General features: G+C 36.6%; 1 protein-coding gene across 2 annotated transcripts in view; it reads left to right on the plus strand.

Moving 5' to 3' along the window:
- The window catches only part of ARHGAP24 (Rho GTPase activating protein 24), a 512,790-nt gene that overhangs the window by 425,673 nt on the left and 63,043 nt on the right, over nucleotides 1-24,074 (plus strand). The window contains exon 4 of one of the 2 annotated variants that reach the window (XM_047091777.1): nucleotides 15,979-16,101. In XM_047091777.1, the coding sequence (XP_046947733.1) occupies nucleotides 15,979-16,101 (123 nt within the window). Of the gene's footprint in view, nucleotides 1-15,978; nucleotides 16,102-21,697; nucleotides 23,268-24,074 lie in introns of those variants that run through there. The other variant, XM_047091778.1, reaches the window with a different exon arrangement.

The following is a 24,074-nucleotide window of genomic DNA, read 5'->3' on the forward strand; positions in this document are numbered from 1 at the left end:
GTATTCAAGAAATATCTTTTAACTATTATAGTTAGTTCAGTCTTGCTTTCTTCAGATTTTCTGAATACGGTGAGGTTTTTTCTATTATCTAAATTATCACGTTTGCTAACTTTGAGGTGTTTATGAACTGTAAAGCCAGTAAGTAACTGGCTTTATATGTTTTCTTCTTCTTTTTCTATATTGGTGTATATGAAGGTACATGTATGTGCCAATCCACTTACTTTATGCCCTTCCCTCCACCTCCCCGCCCCTCACAGAAAAGATCCAGAAAGATAGCATATAGTAATTGCCTCTTTGGTAGCTTTCTTACATTACATTTGAAAAAAAAATATTCCGTTATTTCCCATTGAATATTTTTTAGGAATCTTGCCTTTAGTTTATCAATATATGTCAATCAGTTTCCCAATCTGTACTCAGAGCTTAGCCAGATTTAGGTTGGCAATTATATATGAATTGGACTACCTGTCCCCAAGCAGCAATTGGTTATTGATTTCTAATACTACTGCATACACCTGCAGGTATTCATTAAATGTTAATTAATGATAGTATGCTAAGTGGAATTGATTTGCAGATTCTGGCTGATTACTCTTCTATTTAAAATTATGAGATGCACAGCATTAACCTGTCAGTAGATAGGATCAAATTTTAATTTATTGTAATTTATTATAAAATTTATATGTAATTTATTATAAAATTTAATTTTAATTTTATAGAAAATTGTAGAACTTTAAGAATTCAAAGAAGTATATATTTGTAGTAGATATGAAAGATACTACATAATAAAAAAGTGAATAGAATGTAAGACATCTAACAGCTTTTTCTAGCTTTCTCTTGCCTTTGTTTTTCCTTAATTTAAAAAAGTTTTCATTTGGATTCAGTTATGTAAAATTCATGTAAAAGCTAGGTAACTTTTTGGGGCGCCTGGGTGGCGCAGTCGGTTAAGCGTCCGACTTCAGCCAGGTCACGATCTCGCGGTCCGTGAGTTCGAGCCCCGCGTCGGGCTCTGGGCCGATGGCTCGGAGCCTGGAGCCTGTTTCTGATTCTGTGTCTCCCTCTCTCTCTGCCCCTCCCCCGTTCATGCTCTGTCTCTCTCTGTCCCAAAAATAAATAAAAACGTTGAAAAAAAAATTAAAAAAAAAAAAAAAAAAGCTAGGTAACTTTTTTTTTAATTTTTAGCATATTTGTTTTTAAATGGATAATAAATTAAAACTTTGAACTGCTTATTGTTGCCCTAAGTGATGTTATACTTTTCTTTCCTAAGGACAATTGCCTTTTTTTTTTTTTTTTGACGTTTTGGTAGTAGTTGCACATTAATTTGAGAGGTGAGAAGGAAGTGTTTTCAGTTTTATAATGTTTCTCTTAAGATGCTTCTCATTTGTTATAAGCAATTTTCTTTCTTTTTTTTTAATTTTTAATGTTTATTTTTGAGAGAGAGAGAGAGAGAGATACGGAGTGTCAGCAGGGAAGGGACAGAGAGACACAGAATCCGAAGCAGGCTCCAGGCTTGGAGCTGTCAGCACAGAGCCTCACGTGGGGCTCAAACTCACCAGCCTTGAGATCATGACGCCAGCCCCCAGCCGAAGTTGGTCGCTTAACCAACTGAGCTATCCAGGTGCCCCTGTTACAAGTAATTTTCAAACATAAGACTCCATATTTTTTTTTCAAGTGCCTGCAAATGGCTAGTGGGGGTCATAATTTCAAGGGATAATTTCAGATTTTCATTCATTTACTTAATATTATCCAGTATCATAAAATTAACGTTTTAAAACATCCAAGAAAACCCCACTATAATAATGCTGATATAATTAGCCAGATTGACTCATTTGGAGTAAAAAGAAAGAGTATTTTAGTAAAATGAATTTGATATATTTCTGACATCAAAATTAATTTATGTCCATTAAGGTTGTTGGTTTTTGTTTTTTGTTTTGTTTTGTTTTTAATTATCTAAGTGGAGCTTTATATGTAAGTCAACACTCCTCAATACTACTTGTATTTAAATTAATACTCCATTAATTAAAGAAATTAAAGAAATAGAACCTAGAGTTTTCTAAGCCTTAAACTGTAGTTCCAATAATATTAATAATAATCAATATTTATATTAATTAATAATTATTAATATTAATGTTTTATTAATATTATTATTATTTATTATTATTATTATCCCTCAACCTATATCTGGAGTTAGGGGTCTCATCTAATTGTCCCATTCTAATTCCTAATAATTCCAAGACCCCACAGAAGGAATAAAGGCCAGGGGTGCCTGGGTAGCTCAGTCAGTTAAGAATCCAACTCTTGATTTCAGCTCAGGTCATGATCTCATGGTTAGTGGGATTGAGATCAGCATCAGGCTCTTTGCTGACAGTGCAGAGCCTGCTTGGGATTCTCTCTCTCCCTCTTTGCCTCCCTCCCACTAGCTCATGCACTCAGGCTCTCTCTCTCAAAATAAATAAATGAATACACAGATAAATAAGTCAATATTAAAAAAAAAAGAATAAGGGCCACACAGTCACATGTTGTTCCATTTTGTGATCACAAAATAACGTTTAGTTGTTTTTGGTTAAAACTCTATTAACTTCTGAATTTGACAAATTAGATTTCCCTAAATATTTAAACATGTTCATGCACTAATTAAGATCCTTGAGCCATTTTATTTGTTTATTTCCTAAAATTTTATTTGAGTATAGTTGCCACACAGTGTTAGTTTCAGGTGTACAACATAGTGATTCGCCTTGTCTATATGTTATGCTATGTTCATCGTAAGTGCAGCTGCTGCTTGTCACCATGTGCTGTTACAATTATGTTCACAGTATTTATTATGCTGTGCCTTTTATCCCTGTGACTTATTCTTTCCATAATGGGAAGCCTGTACCTCCCACTCCTCTTCATCCATTTTGCCCATTCCCCCAACCCTTTCCCTCTGGTGATCATCAGTTCATTCTTTGTGTTTATAGGTCTGATTCTGCTTTCTTGTTTATTCATATATTTTGTTTTTTAGATTTTACTCATTAGTGAAATCATATAGTATTTGTCTTTCTTGATCTGACTTATTTCACTTGGCATTATACCTTCTAGGTTTATCCATGTTGTTGCATACCTGAGCTGTTTTAAACCATAATAATATATTTAATTCTCCTAAGTACTACTGCCAGCCTCCAACGGAAACATAGAGATCTGCCAAAATCTTCCCAAGCATGTATTGAGTACTTACCAACCTATTATGTCCAAACACTTAGATTTCATAAATACTTTTCTTTTAAAAATTCAAAAAATCACTTGTGTTACTTGCATTCTGCACATACTCTATTTGGTTTTAAAATGCTCTTCACCAACTGATTGCTTTTGAAGCAATACAATACGCTTCTTTCATAATATTTTTCCTATCTGACTCATTAACCCTAATTGTATGGTTATTATACTGATGATATTGAAAATTGATGGACTAACCCATCAGAAGTGGCAAAATTTTTGAGTTTCAGAAAATTTGGAAGGAAATTTTGATTTTTTTTAATGTTTAACATACATGTAAGACTGAATTAGGAAATCTCGACTACAAAAAGTCATGTTTTAAGACATAGATCAAATAGGGGCACTTGGGTGGCTCAGTTGGTTAAGTGTCTGACTTGATTTTGGTTCAGGTCATGATCTCACTTGAGTTTGAGCTGCACATCAGGTTCTGCACTGACATTGGGATTGTTTTTCTTGAGATTCTTTCTCTCCCCCTCTCTCCCCCTCCCCCACTCAAGCTATCTCTCTCAAAATAAATAAATAAACTTTAAAAAATAGATCAAATAATCTATAATCAGCGTTAGTGCAGTTATGTTTGTGTATTCACGTTGTGTTTATTTTAAAAGAAATCATCCTAAAATGTACTCATCCTATCACCAATATGAGAATTAGAGTCTGCTTAGCCTTTCTGATAGTGTTAATCATTCTAAACTAGTATTACAAGGGTTTTGGATTAAGAAGCAGATAAGGAGTAGTATTCTTTACAGGAACTTCTATGTCCATAGTCAATTTGGGAACAACATGTGACTTTCTGGCCCCTGTTCTTTTTGTAGGGTCTTGGAATCATTTGTAGTTAGAATGGGACAATGAAGTGAGACCCCCAACTCCAGACATAGGTTAAAGAACTAACAGAGTGTACATAGAGACTCAAACATTTATTGAGAAAACAGCTAACACTTGAGGAAATCATAGAGTTAGTTTGTAATATGTTTATATCAAGCAAGTTAGGAAAATATTCACAAGTATCCTTACTAAAGGAAGTGACAATTGTTCTGAAACTATAATGTTCTTAGTGTTGGATTTTTGGCACATTATACAAATGTGTTCTCTGTGAAGCTAGCTAGAAGGCTGGGTTCAAATTCCAGACCCCTAAGGTGTGTTTTACATCCTGCCCTTGCAGACATACACCCTAGAGCTGATGAAACACAGCAAACCCAAACATTAACTGTGGGAGACAAAGTACTGGACAGTTAAGCTGTTCTGACTGCAAAGTTAATTTTAGTGGTTTAAGAGAACAAAATTCAAATTCAAATCAAAATCAGAGCTTTTCTTAATTTTACACCATTACAATGATTACTATTTGTCATTTGTTTAGTGGAGTAACTTAATTTTTTCAAGTTTATTTATTTATTTTGAGAGAGAGAGAGAGAAACAGCACGAGCAGGGGAGAGGCAGAGAGAGGAAGAGAGAATCTGAAAGTGCAGAACCCAAAGAGGGGCTCAATCCTATGTACCATGAGATCATGACCTGAGCCAAAATTGAGTCGGATGCTTGACCAACTAAGCCACCCAGGTGCCCCTGGAGCAACTTAATTTTGAGCTATCTATCATAGCATTTTACCTTAAAGTATCGGTTCTTTTTGTATATACCAAAACCCATTCTATAAAACTGCCTTGTAATATTAAATAATTATCATCTGTGGCAATTAAAACTAATATTGTGTGAAGGAAAATATCTCAAGTAAGTGAAATCTCCTATTGAGCATATACCAAACACTACACTCAAGTAAAGGTAGTAAAATTTAACTTTAAAAAATGATTTATGAACTTAACCCCATTCCTTCCTGTGTTGCCTGTAGGCAGAGCTGTGTAGAAACAACTGCTTAATGCAAGTTCCTTTTCTTTTGATGATTCTCTTCTAGATGTTTCAAATACTTTTAAAGTAACAAACTTTGGGGAGAAATCAATTATGTTAACTGTCAACATGTATTGAAGATTCTGAGGGTAGTGAGAGAATTAGAGTATGACTTTAAAGAAATATGGAGGCATCTATAAGCCTCCTCTCTCCCACCTCATTAGCTTTTCCCTCTCCAGTGAATAATGCCCATAAGCATATAACATTCTGTACTATTTCCCAAGCTAAATCCCCTTGGCCCCACAACTTGCCTACACATCCACTCACTACCCCCACTTCTGTGCCCCTATATACACTACAATGCCTAGAGAAGTAGTTTATACTGGGTGTTTCTGTTTTCTCTCTTCCATAATCTTACAAACACATTCCCACGATGATTATGTTTGTGCTGGTCTGATCAATCCTCCAAGGACACCGATAATCTCCATGTTGCCTAATCCAGTGTTCTCTGTGTTTCCTATACTAGTGGTCTATGCTCTCTCAGTCATCATTTTATCTAACCTCTCAGCAGCTCTTGACTCACCAGACCACTTTCTCCACTCAGACTTTCTGGTTTCTCTTCTGACCTTACTAGATGTACCTTTTCAATCTACTTTGCTAATTCCTCCTCCTTTTCTCAACCTTTAAACATTGCAGCTCACTTGAACTACATTTTCTCTATTCTAGAGGCAGTATTCCTTAGGTACATCATCCAGCCCCATATTTTTTAGACTACTGCCACATGGATGACTTCCAAATCTGCATTTCAGTCTGGACCTCACCTCTGGATTGTAGACTTTGTTTTACTCCCTGCTGTATCCTCAGAACCTAGAGTAGTGACAGCCACAATACAGGTGCTCAATGAATATGTGTTGGGCAAAATAATCAATGCTCTGCTTTACTTCCCAGGGATATTGTAAAAACCAAATGAATCAAGGGATATAAAAGTAACTTGCAGGGGCGCCTGAGTGGCTCAGTCGGTTGAGCGTCTGACTCTTGATTTCAGCTCAGGTCATGATCTCATGGTTCATGGGATCAAGCCCCAGATCAGGCTTTGCGCTGACAGCTTGAAGCCTGCTTGGGATTCTCTTTCTACCCCCCCCCCCCCCGCCTCTACCCTGCTCATGCTATCTTTCTAAATAAATAAATAAATAAATAAATAAACAAACATTAAAAAATAATCTTGCAGGGGCGCCTGGGTGGCGCAGTCGGTTAAGCGTCCGACTTCAGCCAGGTCACGATCTCGCGGTCCGTGAGTTCGAGCCCCGCGTCAGGCTCTGGGCTGATGGCTCGGAGCCTGGAGCCTGTTTCCGATTCTGTGTCTCCCTCTCTCTCTGCCCCTCCCCCGTTCATGCTCTGTCTCTCTCTGTCCCAAAAATAAATAAAAAACGTTGAAAAAAAAAAATTAAAAAAAAAAAATAATCTTGCAGATTTCTATTATTCCAAAACAATAAAAAGAGGAAGATACAAGAGAATTTTCAAAATGGATTTCATCATTCTAATCTAGATCTTCAAAAGTGGCATGTCTTCTCAAATTCAGTGTCCTTTTCACTTTTCAAACTCTGGGCATCAGGAAAAGAGGTATAGCAAATCTGTATTCAGATACAAAAAGAAGCGCTCTAATGTTTGGCCAGATAAAAGTATGCCGTCTCTAACGTATGAGGCCCACAAATTTACTAGACTCAGTAATCCCAACTTGAGTGATATGTCCTTGCAAGCTAGTTGCAAAGTAATTAATGAAAATAAGTAATTAGATAAGTTATATGACCCATAGCTTTAAAGCTTAGTACTTTGTAGCTGAATGGGTGTCACTGAAAAAATAAGATATAGATATAAGCTAACAGGAAGACTGGCTAAAATACGTAAATTCTAAAATTTACAGTCTCTGCCTGTTAAAGCAAACTGTCAGGGTGCCTGGGTGGCTCAGTTGGTTAAGCGTCCAACTTTGGCTCAGGTCATGATCTCACAGTTGGTGGGTTTGAACCCTGCATTGGGCTCTGTGCTGACAGCTCAGAGCCTGGAGCCTGCTTCGGATTCTGTGTCTCCTCTCTATGCCCCTCCCCCACCTGTGCTCTGTCTGTCTGTCTCTCTCTCTCTCTCTCTGTCTCTCCCTCTCTCTCTGTCTCAAAAGTAAATAAACCTTATAAAAAATTATTAAAGCAAACTGTCTTACAAGAGTAGTGGTTCTCATGGTTTATGATACATTAGAATCACCTGGCAAGTTTCTGCATCTTACAGCAAGGATTGCAGGTCCGACCACTGCAGTCTCTGATTCAGTTAATTTGAGCTTGGGTCTAAGAATTTGCATTTCTAACAAGTACCTCCTACCTTCCTGGACATATACACTGTAGTATCATCACACTTTGAGAGATTCTGCAGTAGAGGGTTTATTTACATGTTCATGGGGAGTATAATGTTCAATATAATTCCAAAATATTTCTCCTAAATTTTCCAATATTCGACTCATCATTTGTGCTGTGTATTAAGGGACCTCCTAATAGACCAATAATTTTAATTTTAGACTTATTTAAGCCAGTAAATTCTCTGCCTTGCTTCTTTGACTATGAATGACGTTCCATTTGCTACAAATGGGTGATTATTGACTGGGGTCTTGCTTTCCTTTATGATTCCAGTCTGTATCATCATTGTTGGAGTAACACTGATCTAAATATACATGACATTTAGTCTACCTGCCTGCCTTCTATATCAATCAGGTGAAATTTTGAATTCAATGATCTCTTAAACTAGCCAAGCTAAATTAGAAGAGGACACAAACTCTAGAAGCCTTGGCTCTGCCAGGGAAATATTCTATCTATTTCTTGGAAATTTCAATTAGAACTTAACTAGATGATGAGAAGGAAGTGGCTAGATTCTGAGCCTCTGACATAAGTGAAAGCCAAAATATATTGTTGGACTTAAATTGAGATTCTATTCCAGATCCAGTACAATTTGGAAAACAAATATCCAAAATGTAATAAGTTATATCATGTTTATACTTAATGTACTTAGCAGAAATAGAAGGTATTTCGAAAGGATGAATCCAAGAATGTAAAACTTAGTGGAAATATAATTATGCCTATTTGAAGTTTTACAATTTTAATTCACTATTTAAAAGTAAATTGATCACAGTTGCACTTTTAAGAACATGATCAATATGAAAATCAATAGTTACTTAAAAAATAAATCAATAGTTACTTTCCTATAAAAGGATTTTTCTTTACAAATATATTCAGAATATTTTTTTCAAAAATAAGTTAGCCTTCTGTATTTTATTTTATTTATTTTTTTTTTTAATTTTTTTTTTTCAACGTTTATTTATTTTTGGGACAGAGAGAGACAGAGCATGAACGAGGGAGGGGCAGAGAGAGAGGGAGACACAGAATCGGAAACAGGCTCCAGGCTCTGAGCCATCAGCCCAGAGCCTGACGCGGGGCTCGAACTCACGGACCGCGAGATCGTGACCTGGCTGAAGTCGGACGCTTAACCGACTGCGCCACCCAGGCGCCCCTAGCCTTCTGTATTTTAAAGGATTCAAATTATGTTTCATTTACTGAAAAAGTTAGAATCAAGATTATTATACACGGAAATAAAAATAACAGCATAGCATCCCATGTCCCAAACATGACTGGTATTATTCATTCAATTAACTCACAATAATACCAGGAGGCAGGTGCTGCTAGCACCCTCAGTTAAACATGAGGGATTTCACAGCTAATCAATGACTAATTTGAACTTCATGAGTCTGGCTTCAGTGTCTGACTCTAACCTATTTTTAGTACTTCTTGAATGACATGTCCTTGTAGGAACTATTTGTTTTTGCAGTTTGATCCAGCTAGCACTTTGGTCTAATATTCACATTTGCTGACACTTTTTATTGTGAGGTTTGAGGAAAGGCAAGTCAGAAGAAACCTGTACAGTATAAAATGTTTATGTCAATGCTTTCTATATCTGTAGCCAAATAGACAAACTTCCAGCAAACTATTTCTAAACTTAATGATTAAAAATCTACCATAAACAATAAATACCAATCAATCTATAATTGGTTTAAATAGTATGCATTTCTAGTTACTTTCATCTTAAACATAAGTTAGCTATATACATAATGTGGTGTGATTCTTACAATGAGATTATGACCTAGTAAGGATGATATAAGAAATATGTAAAACAGTATTATAAAGTACTCGTGAGATTAAAATGTAGCATTAATTTTATTATAATGCAAGATAACATTTAGTAATGTGTTTGCTGTATGGTAGTGACTACACACTACAAATAAAATGATGGTTATTTCTATTGGGCCCTTAATTAATTCTCATTTTATGATTTAGGGGTTTTAAAATATTCAAGATCTCATTAGAGAGTAATGCAACTTTTTCTGTTGACAATATGCATTGAAATTTTGCCCTTCTGATACTTAAGAAATTAACCTCTGAGGAAGAAATACTTGGAAAAAAAAACTTGATTAGCAAAGCATATTAAAACTTATTCTTCAGATAACAATGTCTCTATTATACACAAAACAATATGAAAAATTAAAGATGATATTGATTGTGAGACCAATTTGTTTTCTGGCCTTATTTTGTAAACTATATGCTGCTTTATTATTTTTGTTGTTATTTATTAAGAAGTGATGGCATCCATAGAAGCCTATAATTTGTAGTTTATACTTCACATAACTTTGGTTGATTTGCAAATATCAGTCTCCATAAAAGGGAAGAAATGTTTTCCCATCTTAGTAATTTTCCACTGATATCCTTCAGAATTTACTTTATATCTTGCAATTTATCATTAGAGTTCTACTGCCAGTAAAGACCCAAACTAAGTTTTGAGAAAAGTAATGCTTTAAAAAAGTAAAATAAAACCTTGCAATTGTATGAGTGGAAATTAGTAACCCTAACTAGAATATAAAATATTTTCATGTAAGCTAATAAAATAAATAGTATAATATGCCTCTTTTTGACCTGATTTACAATTAGGAGTGAGGAAACATTTTGCTCCTGAAATTATTAACAGTATCAGAGGTGTTCACTGAAATGTCCTCGGGTCTGTACCATGAGCTATGCTTGGAAATGAACCCAAATGTCTATACCACAGTTTCCCTTGAGCACCTTGATTTAAAATTTAAATATGAGGAAATATTTTACTGTATATATTTAAATGTTTTTTTTACTCAAGTTGACATACATATAAATACTTTGCTTCTGAATAATTGTTTTGCTTTTTAGTTCATAATTTGGACAATTTACAAGTATTTTTCTCTAAGGAAAAATAACAAAAATCTACATTGGCAACTATTTTGGAAATTTCCACACAATAAATTCAGAAAAATAATTTTTTTAAATTTTTTTTAATAAAGGTAATGCACAGGGGCACCTGGGTGGCTCAGCAGGTGAAGCGTCAGCTCAGGTCATGATCTCGCAGTCTGTGAGTTCCAGCCCCACCTTGGTCTCTGTGCTGACAGCTTGGAGCCTGGAGCCTGCTTTGGATTCTGTGTGTCCCTCTCTCTCTCTACTCCTCCCCCATTTACACTCAGTCTCAAAAATGAATAAATGTTAAAAAAAAAAACTTTTTTTAAAGAAAGGTAATGCACATAATAGTAGTAGTCTTGTTTTCACTGAGAAAATCCTAGTGACATTAAGTGGTCTGTGCTCTGAGCAGCACTGGCCACCTGTCCCAAATCTTCCTTTGGGGATGTACTCAAGGACCAGTATCTGGGAAAAGAGGAATATGAGGTTATAAGTAAATTAATGAGAACTCAAGTGAGCACTCTTAAGCATTACTGGGTGACAATTAGTGACAATTACCTTTCAGCTCACCTTGGCTTTTTATGGATTAGTACTTTCATGACCATTTCATTCTGATCATTTGCTCTTTTCAGTAATGTTTTTTTCTCATGTAAAATAATACCTGATAGAATATCTGGACTAATGCATGAAACAACACATGGTTGAGCATCTGGAAGATGCAGAAAGGTACAAAAAAAGAGCAAAGAAATTCCCAATCCTATCATTCAGAGATAACCATTGGCAATATGTTTATTGCCATGAATAATACTGTGTATTTCTATGTAGTATCTTATTTATCTAGCTTTCCTTCTATATGAAAATTGAGATAATATCACATGTAAAAATGTGTATATTTCCTTTTGTGTAATAAAAACTCATATCAAAATCCTATTTTAGTGGCTGCATCATAGGGAACATTATCCATATTCCTATAAGCAATGAACATATATATTTTGACATATCATTTCCAATATTTCTCTTAAAATTTAAAAAAATTCTATGCAGGGGTGCCTGCCTGGCTAGTCAATAGAGCACGTGACTCTTGATCTCAGGGTTGTAAGTTTAAGCTCCACATTAGGTGTAGAGATTACTTACAAATAAATTTTTTTAAATTCTATGCAAAATTATTCATAAATATTATCTCTTAAATTGTTATTATTTTATAATTATTTGAGGAATCAAACTTTTCATATAGTCAATGGAATTGTACCTCTCTTTTAAATTAACTATACATTTACCTTATTGTAGATTTCTTGAACCTACCTTTCAATTTTAAATTAAGCTTTTTCTTAGCCTATTAAATTCATTAAGCTTTTTTTAATCTACCTTTTAATTTTTGCGAAAGTTAATTATGTCAAGTATTTATTTTATTTCAGAAAACCTATATTATTTCTGGAGAAGAAAGATTTATATCAAATGCAAATATACAGAAGACCCCCAAAAATGCACATGTATTTTCAGTTATATATAAAGAAGTAAAATTGAATGATGTGACCTGCTCAGTTAACTTAAAATCACAATGCTTGAAGTGTTAACACTAGCACCAAGGCATTATTACCTTCCCAAGCTAATATCTAAAGGCATGAACAATTTCCTGAAACATATGTCCTATAAAAATATGTTGTGCAAATCTAAAGTAGTATTAAAAATTAAAAATAAAGCTGCACAGATATTTATTAAATTAAATATTAATTTAATATTAAATTAAATTAAAAATGGAAGCATTTTATTAAAATGGAATTTAAAATTTTTTTTTTCAACGTTTTTTTATTTATTTTTGGGACAGAGAGAGACAGAGCATGAACGGGGGAGGGGCAGAGAGAGAGGGAGACACAGAATCGGAAACAGGCTCCAGGCTCTGAGCCATCAGCCCAGAGCCTGACGCGGGGCTGGAACTCACGGACTGCGAGATCGTGACCTGGCTGAAGTCGGACGCTTAACCGACTGCGCCACCCAGGCGCCCCTAAAATGGAATTTTAATAAAGCAGAATTAAAAATGGAAGGCATACACTGGCTTTAATAGGTATCATATCACATACACATACACATAGACACATAGGGATTGAAGATAACGATGACCCTGTCGTTCCAGTGATAATTAGATCTCAAGACTGCTTTTTAAAATTTCACCTTTTTAAAGAATTTTAGGTCCACAAATGGTTAAATGGAACATGAAGCCCTATAAAGGATTCACAAAGAGAGTGAAACTTGATTCACATGGTTGAAAGTCAATATTGAGTTTATTTATTTATCAAATGATATATCATTAAGTTGTTTTTGAGCCCCTTCAATTGCAAGGTACAGTACCTGCCCTTAGAACTGATGGGTTTTGAATTAGAACTGATGGCATCTCTAGTTGGAAATCACATATTTTCAGTAGAGTGTCTAGTTCATGTTTGTATAAATGTCTCCAATTGTTTTAATCGCATTCGTAGCAAAGAGTCTATATTTCCACCAAGACTGGTAAATAAAATTTTTAAAATATTTTCCCCTTGTCTTGTTAATACACTGAGGAATCAAGGTCCATATCCACGGGTGAAATTCACAGATGGGATTTCATATCTGTGATTGGCAGTCTAAATGAGACTCAGGGTCACGCATACAGCACCACTGGCAGAGATAGAGAATCAAATGAAAAGTCAGGGGATAATGGCCAGTTGTGCTTATCATTCTCTTTCTTCCCTGCTTTCAGGCAGAAACACACTCTAGTGGCTGTCACTCACTCATTACTAGGCTGTCTCTGCCTGGGCTGGGAGTGACATAGCAGGATATTGCCGCCCGAATTACTAAGCATCCCTTAGGCAAAGACAATAATTAAAATATTTTCATTTCACAATGGTAAATTTTTGGCTAGTAGTATGGTATAAATGGGTAAGAACACAAAATAAATTATTAGTACTGCGCTGTGTCAAATGAAGCCTATTTTTCTTTTGTCATTTAGTTTTTTCTGCTGCTTTTATGTTATACGGCCACATGCATATTAACGTTGGCATATTTACATATATGTACAGTATATAATTTTAATGTGCATTGTTATGTATCAAGTAAAGATAGCCTTTAAAATGATAATTATATGTATAATATATAATGACGTCATATATATATGATTATATATAAATATATATATATATATATATATATATATAAAATTGACTAATTGTTTCCAAGCACCTGCTACACATAATATCTCTGGGGTCAAATTAAAGTTATTTTTTTTCAAGTTTATTTATTTTTGAGAGAGAGAGACAGAGACAGAGTGGGAGTGGGGGAGGGGCAGAGAGAGAGAGGGAGACAGAATCTGAAGCAGGCTCCAAGCTCTGAGCTGTCAGCAGTCAGCACAGAGCGAATGATGGTTGGGATGGTTGGTGGGGGGGGGGGGGGCTCCAAAACTATGAGCAGAGCTGAAATCAGTCGCTTAACCGACTGAGCCACCCAGGTGCCCCTCTGAGGTGAAGTTAAATGTAATATGTTCTTTTTGCATTTGTAGGTGTAGTAGCCATTAAATGAGACTGAATTGGTGTTAGCAGCATTTCTCCTTTAGCCTAACACCGGGCTAATATTCTTACTTTATTTCATTGAATTCTCACAAAAATGTACTATAACAGTATTTTTATAGCTAAATCATAATTAAAAACACTGAGTTTGCAAAAGTTATGTAATTTCCCAGAAATTAAGCAGCTAATATAAAATTACAGGTAGGTTTTCTAACTCCTGAACTGGCGCTTTTTCAGATACAAGTTACTTAAACTGATGACTGACCGAGGATAAACCTACAGGTGTAAGAGGGTTATTGTTTCCCAAACAGTGAGGTGTTCTTTATAATGTGAGAAGTTTAGTCTTATTTTTTCAGGAATTTTGTAAATGTTAAGAAACCACTTTGCTGTGGTTCCTCAGCCCCTCCTCCTACTTCCATCCAGTTGTATTAAAATGTACATCACCAATTTTAGTTGTTCGTCTAATAAGCTTAAAGTTATTTCACTTCTCTGACCTTTCGCCTGTTCTGTCATATACATCAGTGGTAGAATAACTGTATTTCTCAACCTAGGACAGCTGTATAGAATTCAGAGGTTGCAGATTCAATGCCTACAACTTTCACGGCTATGTGCAAGTTGGGTTGGGTGGGAAAGAACAGTGAATGGTGAGCCTATTGTGAATTGGAGCATGCAAGCTCCTCATGAAGGTGTTCAGATCCACTTAGAAACCAAACAGCAAGGTTTCCATCAAACACAACACTTGCATATGAGTCAATTCAACCCAAGGCTGCAAACCTACAACGCTTAGTGTTCACTTAGTGAATAGTTAAATATTCATAGATATTTGGAACACCTTAGAAGTTAGTATAATACTAAAATATTTTCAGAATTCAGTTAAATGTTCCATTTCCTTAATTATTCCTTCCATGAACAACACTGATTATTTTCGAAGAAAATGAAGCAATATAGTTGCTGATACATGTCTTTAACCACAAGATAGGAAGTAAGAAAAACCATGCCTCAAGACCTCTTTCAGGGTCATATACGGTGATGCCTGTTTTGTCAATGAGAAAATTGAGTCACCAGGGAAATGTAAATGCTATAAAACATCTCTAAGAAATTAAATCACATGCATCAGACGTCTGGCACTTCAAAGTTGATATTGGAGACTATAAAGGTTTAAAAGTATATGGGGGCGCTTGGGTGGCTCAGTCAGTTAAGCATCTGACTTCAGCTCAGGTCATGATCTCACAGTTCGTGGGTTTCGAGCCCCGCATCTGGCTCTGTGCTGACAGCTCGGAGCCTGGAACCTGCTTCGTATTCTGTGTCTCCGTCTCTCTCTTCCCCTCCCCTGTTCACACTCTGTCTCTGTCTCGAGAATAAATAAACATTAAAAAAAATTTTTTAAGTATATGGGTTGTTCTTTTGGAGGGTGAAATAAGAGAAACCATCAAGCTTTTGCATGGAGGCACCACTGCGGTTTCAAAGCTCACGCTTCGGCGTGAGGGCCATCTAGGGGTTTAATTTGTGGGAAGGCTTGTGTGTTCTTCTCTTTTCTTTGTTTGCCCACCCTGCAGGTGTGTTCTGGGAGCAGAGCCTTATCTTTCAGGATGGAGGAAAACAGGAGGACCTCTGGGTCAAAAGTTTTACATGTGGTTCTTTTCCCTTTCCTAGAGCTCCCCTGCTTATCCATGATGTTCTGGTGGCCTCACTGTGTGTGGACTAAGAAGTACTTAGACTGCTCAGCACTTGCTTCCAATGAATATCCAGACTCTGTGGATTATTTCTCCATCTTTCATTTTGCTTTGCCAATTCTCCTGGTTCAACAGTGCAGTGTGAATAGATTGGATTATAAGTTAATGCAGACCTATGGACCGTTGCTAGGACAAAAAGGCAGGCTTTGTTTGGGGAATGACATTTGTTCTCCAATTTTCTCCTGGAAACATAAGAGCCTTTCCTTTTTAAGCAGATTTTTTTTTTCATACTGAAGCCATGGTAAATATTTCCAATTGATTGGGTAGGCACAGTGTACATTTCAGGGACTCCTGCTGCTGATGAAGAAACTTCAGCCGAGCATACACTCATGTGTTACTGTCTTATAGGAGGCGATCGAGATCGGATGACAGCAAACCATGAGAGCTACCTCCTTATGGCGAGCACCCAGAATGATATGGAAGACTGGGTTAAGTCCATCCGTCGAGTCATATGGGGACCTTTTGGTGGAGGTGAGTATACATAGAATCATGGAAAAACGGAAAGGTCAGCCAAACCTGTTCATCCTTTCTCTGCTCCCAATTGATGTTATTATCAGCTCCTATTTTCAAATGGATGAGTGTTAAAATAAATAGTAAATTATACCATATTATTGTTAAGGTATATATGTAAGTAACTCCCAGAAGTTAAATTTAGATCAAATATCAATAACTGATCTTTTTCTATGAATATCTTGAATTATAAAAAGGGATGATACGGGTTTTTTTTTTTAATTTTTCCATTTCACTAACAATAAATAGTTATGGGAATGATACTATAACATAGATTAGTTAAGACCCTGCAGATATGGGGCAAAGCATTTTTGACTAGGATCTTTGTAAGGGATCGTAGCCCCAAGATGCGCAGCGATATCAAAGAAGAATAGCAATGCTCTAGATGATAATCCACTGATTACTAGATTAAAAAAAAATGCTTTGTGATCTGACAAGTGTTTGTGGATTTGATAAGTTTTTAAAAATCTTAGTTAATATAGTTTTGAGAATGTGCCATGTGAAGAATAAACTAACTGGTGCTGTAAATAGAACTAAAAGGAGGAAGAAAGGGTAAAAGAAATAATCTTTGTCTATCAAGGAATATAAAAGAGAGAAAATAGATAAGCAGATATGATGTAAACAGAAAAATTATTTAAAGTAAAAATTCAGTACTGGAAACCAAATCAAGAAGAACTCAAAAAAATTTATCTATAGCCAACATGCACTTCCCAAAATGTAAAGCCTAATTATTTTATCTGGATGTAGCTAAAATAAATTATATTAAATCAAATTCATATTTAGCAAACCGATTATAATTCTAATATTTATTTTATATTCTCTTTTGTGTATTGGCAGCACCCTGAATTCAGAAGTGATTCTTTTTTCCCTTAATATATTAGATACTTCTTAGGCTGACTCCCCATTCTACATTTTAGAATAACTTCAAAGGTGTACTTTAAAAAGTTGGAAAGTTAGGTTTTACCAGGTGAATGATACATGTCTGGAAATTGTCTGTTTTCTAACAGTGTCTTCTGTTGGGCAAGGGGGAGGTTCCTAACCAGGGCAACTATTCATCCCAGTTTGCCTGGTAACAGTCTGGTTTACAACTGTTGTCCCAAGATAATTATTGATAGGGCTGTTTTTCATTTTCTTGATGTCCTAGTTTGGGTGGCAACTTATATGGTCACCCTATTCATATACTAAAATGGCTAGTAAATGACTGTGTAAAGCATTTGAAAAGTCCTGTGGGATGAGACACCCCCCGCGCCCCCGGCTACAACATTAGTGGCTCATGATTATTATTGAGAGGTGTACTCAGTCCTCAGGCACTGTCATTTCTAAAGGCTCTCTTCCCCCTGCTATCAAATTTCTGGGGCTTCTGAGTTAAGGGAGTCCCTTAATATCTGCTGAAGGAGGTATTTTTGTTCAGGGATTATATCCATCAAGTGTGCTATTCTCTCCGTTTCTTCCTCATCCATCTGTCCCTTTCTTAAGAGAAATGAATGAGATCCAATTAGCTTTATCAAATCAGTGGCCACAGGAGTTCCCACCAGCCCAGGAGTCCCAGAAGTTATCCCAGTGGGACTAGACAACAGCTCTGAGCTTTATGTAAGTCTTCAAATTTATGAACTTGGAAGGGATGCTCTAGTGGTTGATAGGTTTATATACAGTAGTCCCCTTCATCTGCAGTTTCACTTTCCATGGTTTTTAGTTATTCATGGTCTACCACTGTCCAGAAGCAGATAATACTCCTTCTGACCTATTGTCAGAAGGTCAATAGTAGCCTAATAGTGTGTCACAGTACATATGTCATTCACCCCACTTCATCTTATCACATAGGCATTTTACCATCTCACATCATCACAAGAAAGGTGAGTACAGTACAAGATATTTTGAGAGGAAGCAACCACCTTTATTACAGTATTGTTATAATTATTCTATTTTATTGTTAATTATTATTTTTAATCTCTCACTGTGCTCAATTTTTAAATCAAACTTTATCATGAGTATGTATCTATGGTAAATAACATAGCATGTGTAAAGTTCAGGTATCCATCCACTGGGAGTCTTGGAACATGTTTCACACGGATAACAAGGGACTACTGTACCTTATCCTATGGAATGAGCTTCAGGGATTTCATAAGTGCTTGATTGAAATTTACTTGTAAAGACCTATATTTTAGCATAGAACACTTACCATAGAAACAATGCTCCTATAAAAAAATTTCTACCCTTTTTGTTTAACTGAAGAGTGTTATGAGATTGCAACACAAGCTTTTAAAGTACTCATTTACTTTACAATAAATCCTTTGTGATTTAACTGAACATTAGAATTTTTAAAAGTTAATACAGAATATAGAACCAAACTGAATATTGACATTGATAAAAGATCACAACTATCACCTATAATCTAGGGTTTCAAATGTTTGTATTAACATACCCCCTCCCTGCTCTTTGATTGAATTTTAAAGAAATATTAAAAATTTGAGTTTCAAACACATTTATATAACTGGAAACTCTTTTATCTATCTTATCTATTAGGAGTCCACTTAACATTTCATTGAAAATATGAAAATGTTTTTTACTGATAAAGAATATTTTAAAACCACTGTTTTAGTTAATGCCACACTGTGGATTAGGTCATTGGGACCCAGGTAGGGTGAGTAACTTGACAAATGTCAGCCACACTATGAATAACAGAACTGGGAAGACAACCCATGGCCTCTGGCTTGTGGGCTTCCTCCTGCTTTCTTGTGCAATAGTGTGACCTATTACCTTTACTGTGGGATTAACAAACCCACAATCACAAGCCCATGCCTTTCTGATAATAAAACTTGTACTGGTACTTACTGGTACATGAAAACAAAACAAAAAAAAATTAAATTGTAATAATTAAAATAAATATGTTTTTTCAAGTCCTTCAAAAATACCTGAATTGATATCACCAAGAAAGTGAAAATGTAACCAGCAGATTGGGAGGAGGTATTTCCGGATCATATATCTAATAATGAACTTGGATCCAGAACTTATAATGAACTCTTACAACTCAGTATTAAAGAGAAATTAAAAATTGGAATCAGTTTGACTCCATTAAAAGATGGGCAAAGAATCTGAATAAAACATTTCTCCAAGGAAAACATGTAAATGGCCAAAAAGCACATGAAAAAATGCTCAGAGTCATTAGTCATCTGGGAAATGCAAACCAAAATCACAATGAAATAACACTTAATGCCCACTAAGATGGCTAGAGTCAAAAAGTCCAATAATAAGTATCGATGAGGATGTGAAGAAATCAAATTGCTCCTATGTTGCTAATCGGACTGTAAAATGGTGCAGCTGCTTTGGAAAAGAGTCTGGCAGTTCCTCAATCAATTAAATGCAGAAGTATCATATGACCAGCACCCCTCGATAGATATATACCCAAGAGAAATGAAAACATATGTCCACACAGAAGCTTGTACATGAATATTTATAGCAACATTATTGCTAACAGCCAAAAAGTGGGAACACCCAAACGTCCGTGTGGTATATCTACACCAGGGATTATTACGCAGCCATTAAAAAAGGAATAAGGTACTAATACATGCTACAATGTGAATAAACCTTAAAAACATCATGCTAAGTAGAAGAAGCCAGTCACAAAAGGCTACATAGCATATGATTCTGTTCATGTGAAAATACAGAACAGGGAAAGCGAGACACAGATCAATGGTCACTTAGTGCTGGGATAGGAATGTTGGAGGGGATGGGTGATAGCCCAAGATGTGGGATCTCTTTTTGAGGTGATGAAAATATTCTAACACTCTTGATGGTTGTATATATCTGTGAATATGGTAGAAATCATTGAATTGTACACTTGAAATGGATAAATTCTATGATATGTGAATTATATTTCAAAAAAGCTGTTAAAAATATCCTCAACTGCTGTAATTGCCTTTCATAAGAAAATATATCTCTCCTCCCTAAGTTACGGAACCCAAGCCTGTTAATCCTGAACAAAGACTTCATAGATTCTAATCTCCCTCCCAACATTTAAATATTGCTATGGTCATTGATTAAATGGTATCTGTAAAGACATTTGGAAGGTGACGTATCACTCTGATTTATAATTTCTGTATACCACCTTTGGATACATTTTTAATGTGTTTATTTTAAAAAGGGCATTGCATTACCTATACTGCCATTTCACAACATGTGTTTTAAAAAGTTAAAGTTTTTCATGAGACACCTAAGCTTATTTTTGTCCAGGCTGCATAGATATGTAAAATATTCCCTTTTTACCATTACAATAATAAGACATTTTATTAAAAATAGGAGACATCCAAGGAGATTGCCAAACTTTCAATCTCTTCGAAATGAAAAACTATTATGTGAAAATCATGGCTTTGGAACTACAGGTCTTCTCTTTTTATTTAATAAAGAAAACCTAAAACAGATAATCAGATAAGAGAAGGGAACCAATGGAAATGGGAGTGAACATTCACTTAACAACCTAACCTGATAACAAAATTCAGTATTGAATCTAGATACTTCAGCTTTGTGTTGTCTGCTTAAAACCAATTGTAAACAGTTGCTTCCCCATTGCTAACGCTGAGAGGCATATGGTTTCTGCCTAAAAGTTAAATCCAAAAGTTAGGATGTCGAAACATTTATTTAGCTTTGGGAAAGTTTAGGGGTTTTGTTTTGCTTGTTTGTTTACTTTTTTTACAGTTTTGTTGTTGTTGTTGTTGTTGTTTTACAATTATTTTCCATTGTTTTGGGGGTAATATATATGGAAGTACCAAGCGCAGGATCTAGGAAGAGTGTGAATCCACTGAGTGTTCATTAGGTCTGAGTGGTTTGCCTAAGTTTAGCTACTAACAAAATTAGGTTCCTCCTGTATTTCTGTCTCCTTACAAAAAAAGTCGAGTCAGAGACCCATCGATGCAGTAAAAGTCCTGAATGTGAATAATCCACATGATGAATAACTGGCATGCAGTCAAGCAGGGGTTAATTAGGAGACAATGTGGTCTTGCCTCTGACATAGACAGCTGTGTGATCTTGGATAAGGGGTATTTACCCCGGACTTTCAGTTTCCTTGTTTGTGAAATAAGAAAATTGGACAAAACCATTTTAACTGCGATTCGTTCCAGCTCCAGAGTCCTGGGGTTACATGTGTTCCCTCCATGACAGTACTCAGGTCAGTGAAGTTTGCGGCTGGCGAGGTGTTTCCCAGTCTGGCATTGTCACTGTCTTGTTTATACTGAGTTACACTGTGTGCTTCCTTATTTTTCTAGTAGCATGCAGTGACGCTGAAGGGAAAAACAAGTGTGAAACATAGGAAAGAAATAACTACTAATGATTCCTTCACTGACAAACCATAACCAATCTGGGCATGCTGGTCAGAGTAATGATTTTTCTAAAGGGAGTACCTTTGTAGTACCCTCAGTTTTGTAGTGTTCCTGTCAAATGGCTAGAAAGGCACGCAGAGACCTTTGGGGGTCAGTTGGGGTTAAAGCACTAGCATTCCACATCTGCTCATGGAACAGCCAGGTGGATGAATGATTAACTCAGTGAGTAAATTGTTCAGTGGGTGGGATTGAGAGTCTGGGTAGACATGTGGTCTGGGGTGGAGAGGGTGCACGCCAAGAGCAGAGGAGAAAGTTGAAAACAGGATTGGTTTTCAAACCATAACCAGAGAAATATATGTATGTATAAATATGTATAAACACACACACACATGAGTTGAGTTGACTTGTTTTATGATAATTGTACCTGCAAGTTCTCTGTTACCAGATTGAGAATATTTTTCTATTTCAGACACACATGTATGTACCAGTACAGACACATATGTTTTAGTGATATGCACATTTAAATCAGCACTCACAAATAGATTCAGTCGGAAAATCTCTGAAAAAGTCTTGTATAGGAAGAGAATAAATGCAGGAAGGAGGGGGTGCAAGTTCACCCCCTTGGGGTTGGTTTGGTGCTGTTTGATTTCTGGAGGGGCTGAGGCAGCCAGCTCTCAAGGAGCTGCACAGACAAGGGCAGAGAAGTCAATACCAAGTCAGATGAAGAAGAAAGGGGTTCACAGGCTGTGTGGCATTCTCCCTCCTCCCCTCATACTGTTGTGACTGCACCTGCTGCATGTGACCAGCGGGCACTGAAGGCGGTCGCAGCCACGGTGACGGAGGCAGCTGAGGCTGTGCCAGCTCCCGCCCAGCCCTCATTCAGAAAAGGGGAGACGGAGCAGGAGGAGGGGGAGGAGAGGCTCCCTGCAGAGCTGCCTCCACCACGGATCCGAGGAGGCTGCTTGGAATGGGCACTCAACTGTCCTGACGTGGCGATTCCCTCGGGAGCCCTGGGAGTTTGAAGACAGACGGGGAAAAGGGAGAAGCCTGCAGAGAGCATCAAAGGATGAGGGGTGCTGTAAAAGGAACAGGGGAGTCCTTTGAAAAGAACCTATCATGCACTGAAATGCTTTCTGGAGAAGGTGCCATTATTTGCTTCCCCTTTTGCTCAGATGAAAGGAGCCAGCAAGGACCGTCCTGAAGTATTCCTCAGGGGCCTTTTTGTCATTGTTCCTTTTATTCCCCTTGCACACGACTATTTGCTGACCTTTCCAGAGGAATCTCAGTCCCCTCAGTTCCAGCTGAGAAGACAGTTCTTAATAAAAAAAAATAAAACAAAAAACAAAAAACAAAAACAACAAAACAAAACAAAACAATTCCTGCTGTTTGAATGGAAGGTGCGGCTGGCTGCCGTTCTTTTTGCTGTGACATTTTGGAATGTCTGCAGAAACTTAAAGCAAAACACCCAAATCTTAAAGCTCCTTGGATTAGGCAAGAGAAAAGGAAGTTTTTGCCAAAAGAGAAGTAAATGAGAGGTGGTAACTTATCCCTGATCTGGGACCTGGACGATCAAAGCCTTCAAGTTCTAGGAATCAGCACTTCAGCCCTAACAAATAAACATGAGAAGGAGTGGCCGTGGGGTATCACACAGAGGCAGGTTTTAAAGGAAGCCTGGAACTGATTCAGAACTTCGGGCCTGTATGATGCCTGAAGACCGAAATACTGGGGGACGCCCCTCAGGTGCCTTAGCGTCAACTCCGTTCATTCCTAAAACTACATACAGAAGAATCAAACGGTGTTTTAGTTTTCGGAAAGGTAGGTAGATGATCTGTTAATGTCCATTTAAAAAATATACAAATATTCTCTGGTGCTTTAAGGTCAGTTTATGTTCAGATAAAATGGGACTTTGAAAACCAAGAGCTTAGAACTGTACAGGAGTGATTTATCTGTGTCTCTGCTTGTCTATATTTGTTTTTCAAGGTTCGTATTGATCTGTTTATGACGGTGAATGGGCCAGATAGGTGGGGCTTAAAGAATGATAGTCCTATAGGGATCACCTTGACTGATGGAAAACCAAGCAAGCCTGCCTGGCCATTCTGAGAGGAGGGGCCAAGGCTACCATGGGCTGTTCTCAGCCCCAAACCAAGCAGCCATGTTGTTATTTCTTGAAATCGGTCCCTCTCAGGCCCTTGTTCTCTACTCCCATCACATTGCTTTGGTTCTGGCTGCCTGTGCTTGCCTCACCTCCCCTGCTGAGAAAATTTTAATAATCAGATGATCTGTAGTGACCCCTTTTCAGGAGCCTTTCAACCATATTGACTAACACTGATTAGAAATAGGAGTCACCTTGACTTTCCAAATATATCAAAAGGCAGCATTGGGAGAGGCCAAAGATAGGAGCTATCAGGTACAAGAAGTGGGAAAATATTTAACAATTTCTGATCAATAAAAGAGGCTAAGAATTTCAGAATTGATTTGTGCAGAGGGAGTTAAAGAGTACTCATAGGTAAAATAAAATGCTTTTAGAAAATATTTCTGCATCAAAATAGTTTTAAATGACCTTTTGCTTTAAAAGTGGAATAATTAAATGAGGTGATTATTTAAACTGAAATAGGTAATTAT

Source organism: Lynx rufus, unplaced genomic scaffold, assembly GCF_022079265.1.
Source record: "Lynx rufus isolate CCGP_SWC_20201006 ecotype Redwood Valley unplaced genomic scaffold, mLynRuf1.p SCAF_3, whole genome shotgun sequence".
Taxonomy (NCBI): domain Eukaryota; kingdom Metazoa; phylum Chordata; class Mammalia; order Carnivora; family Felidae; genus Lynx; species Lynx rufus.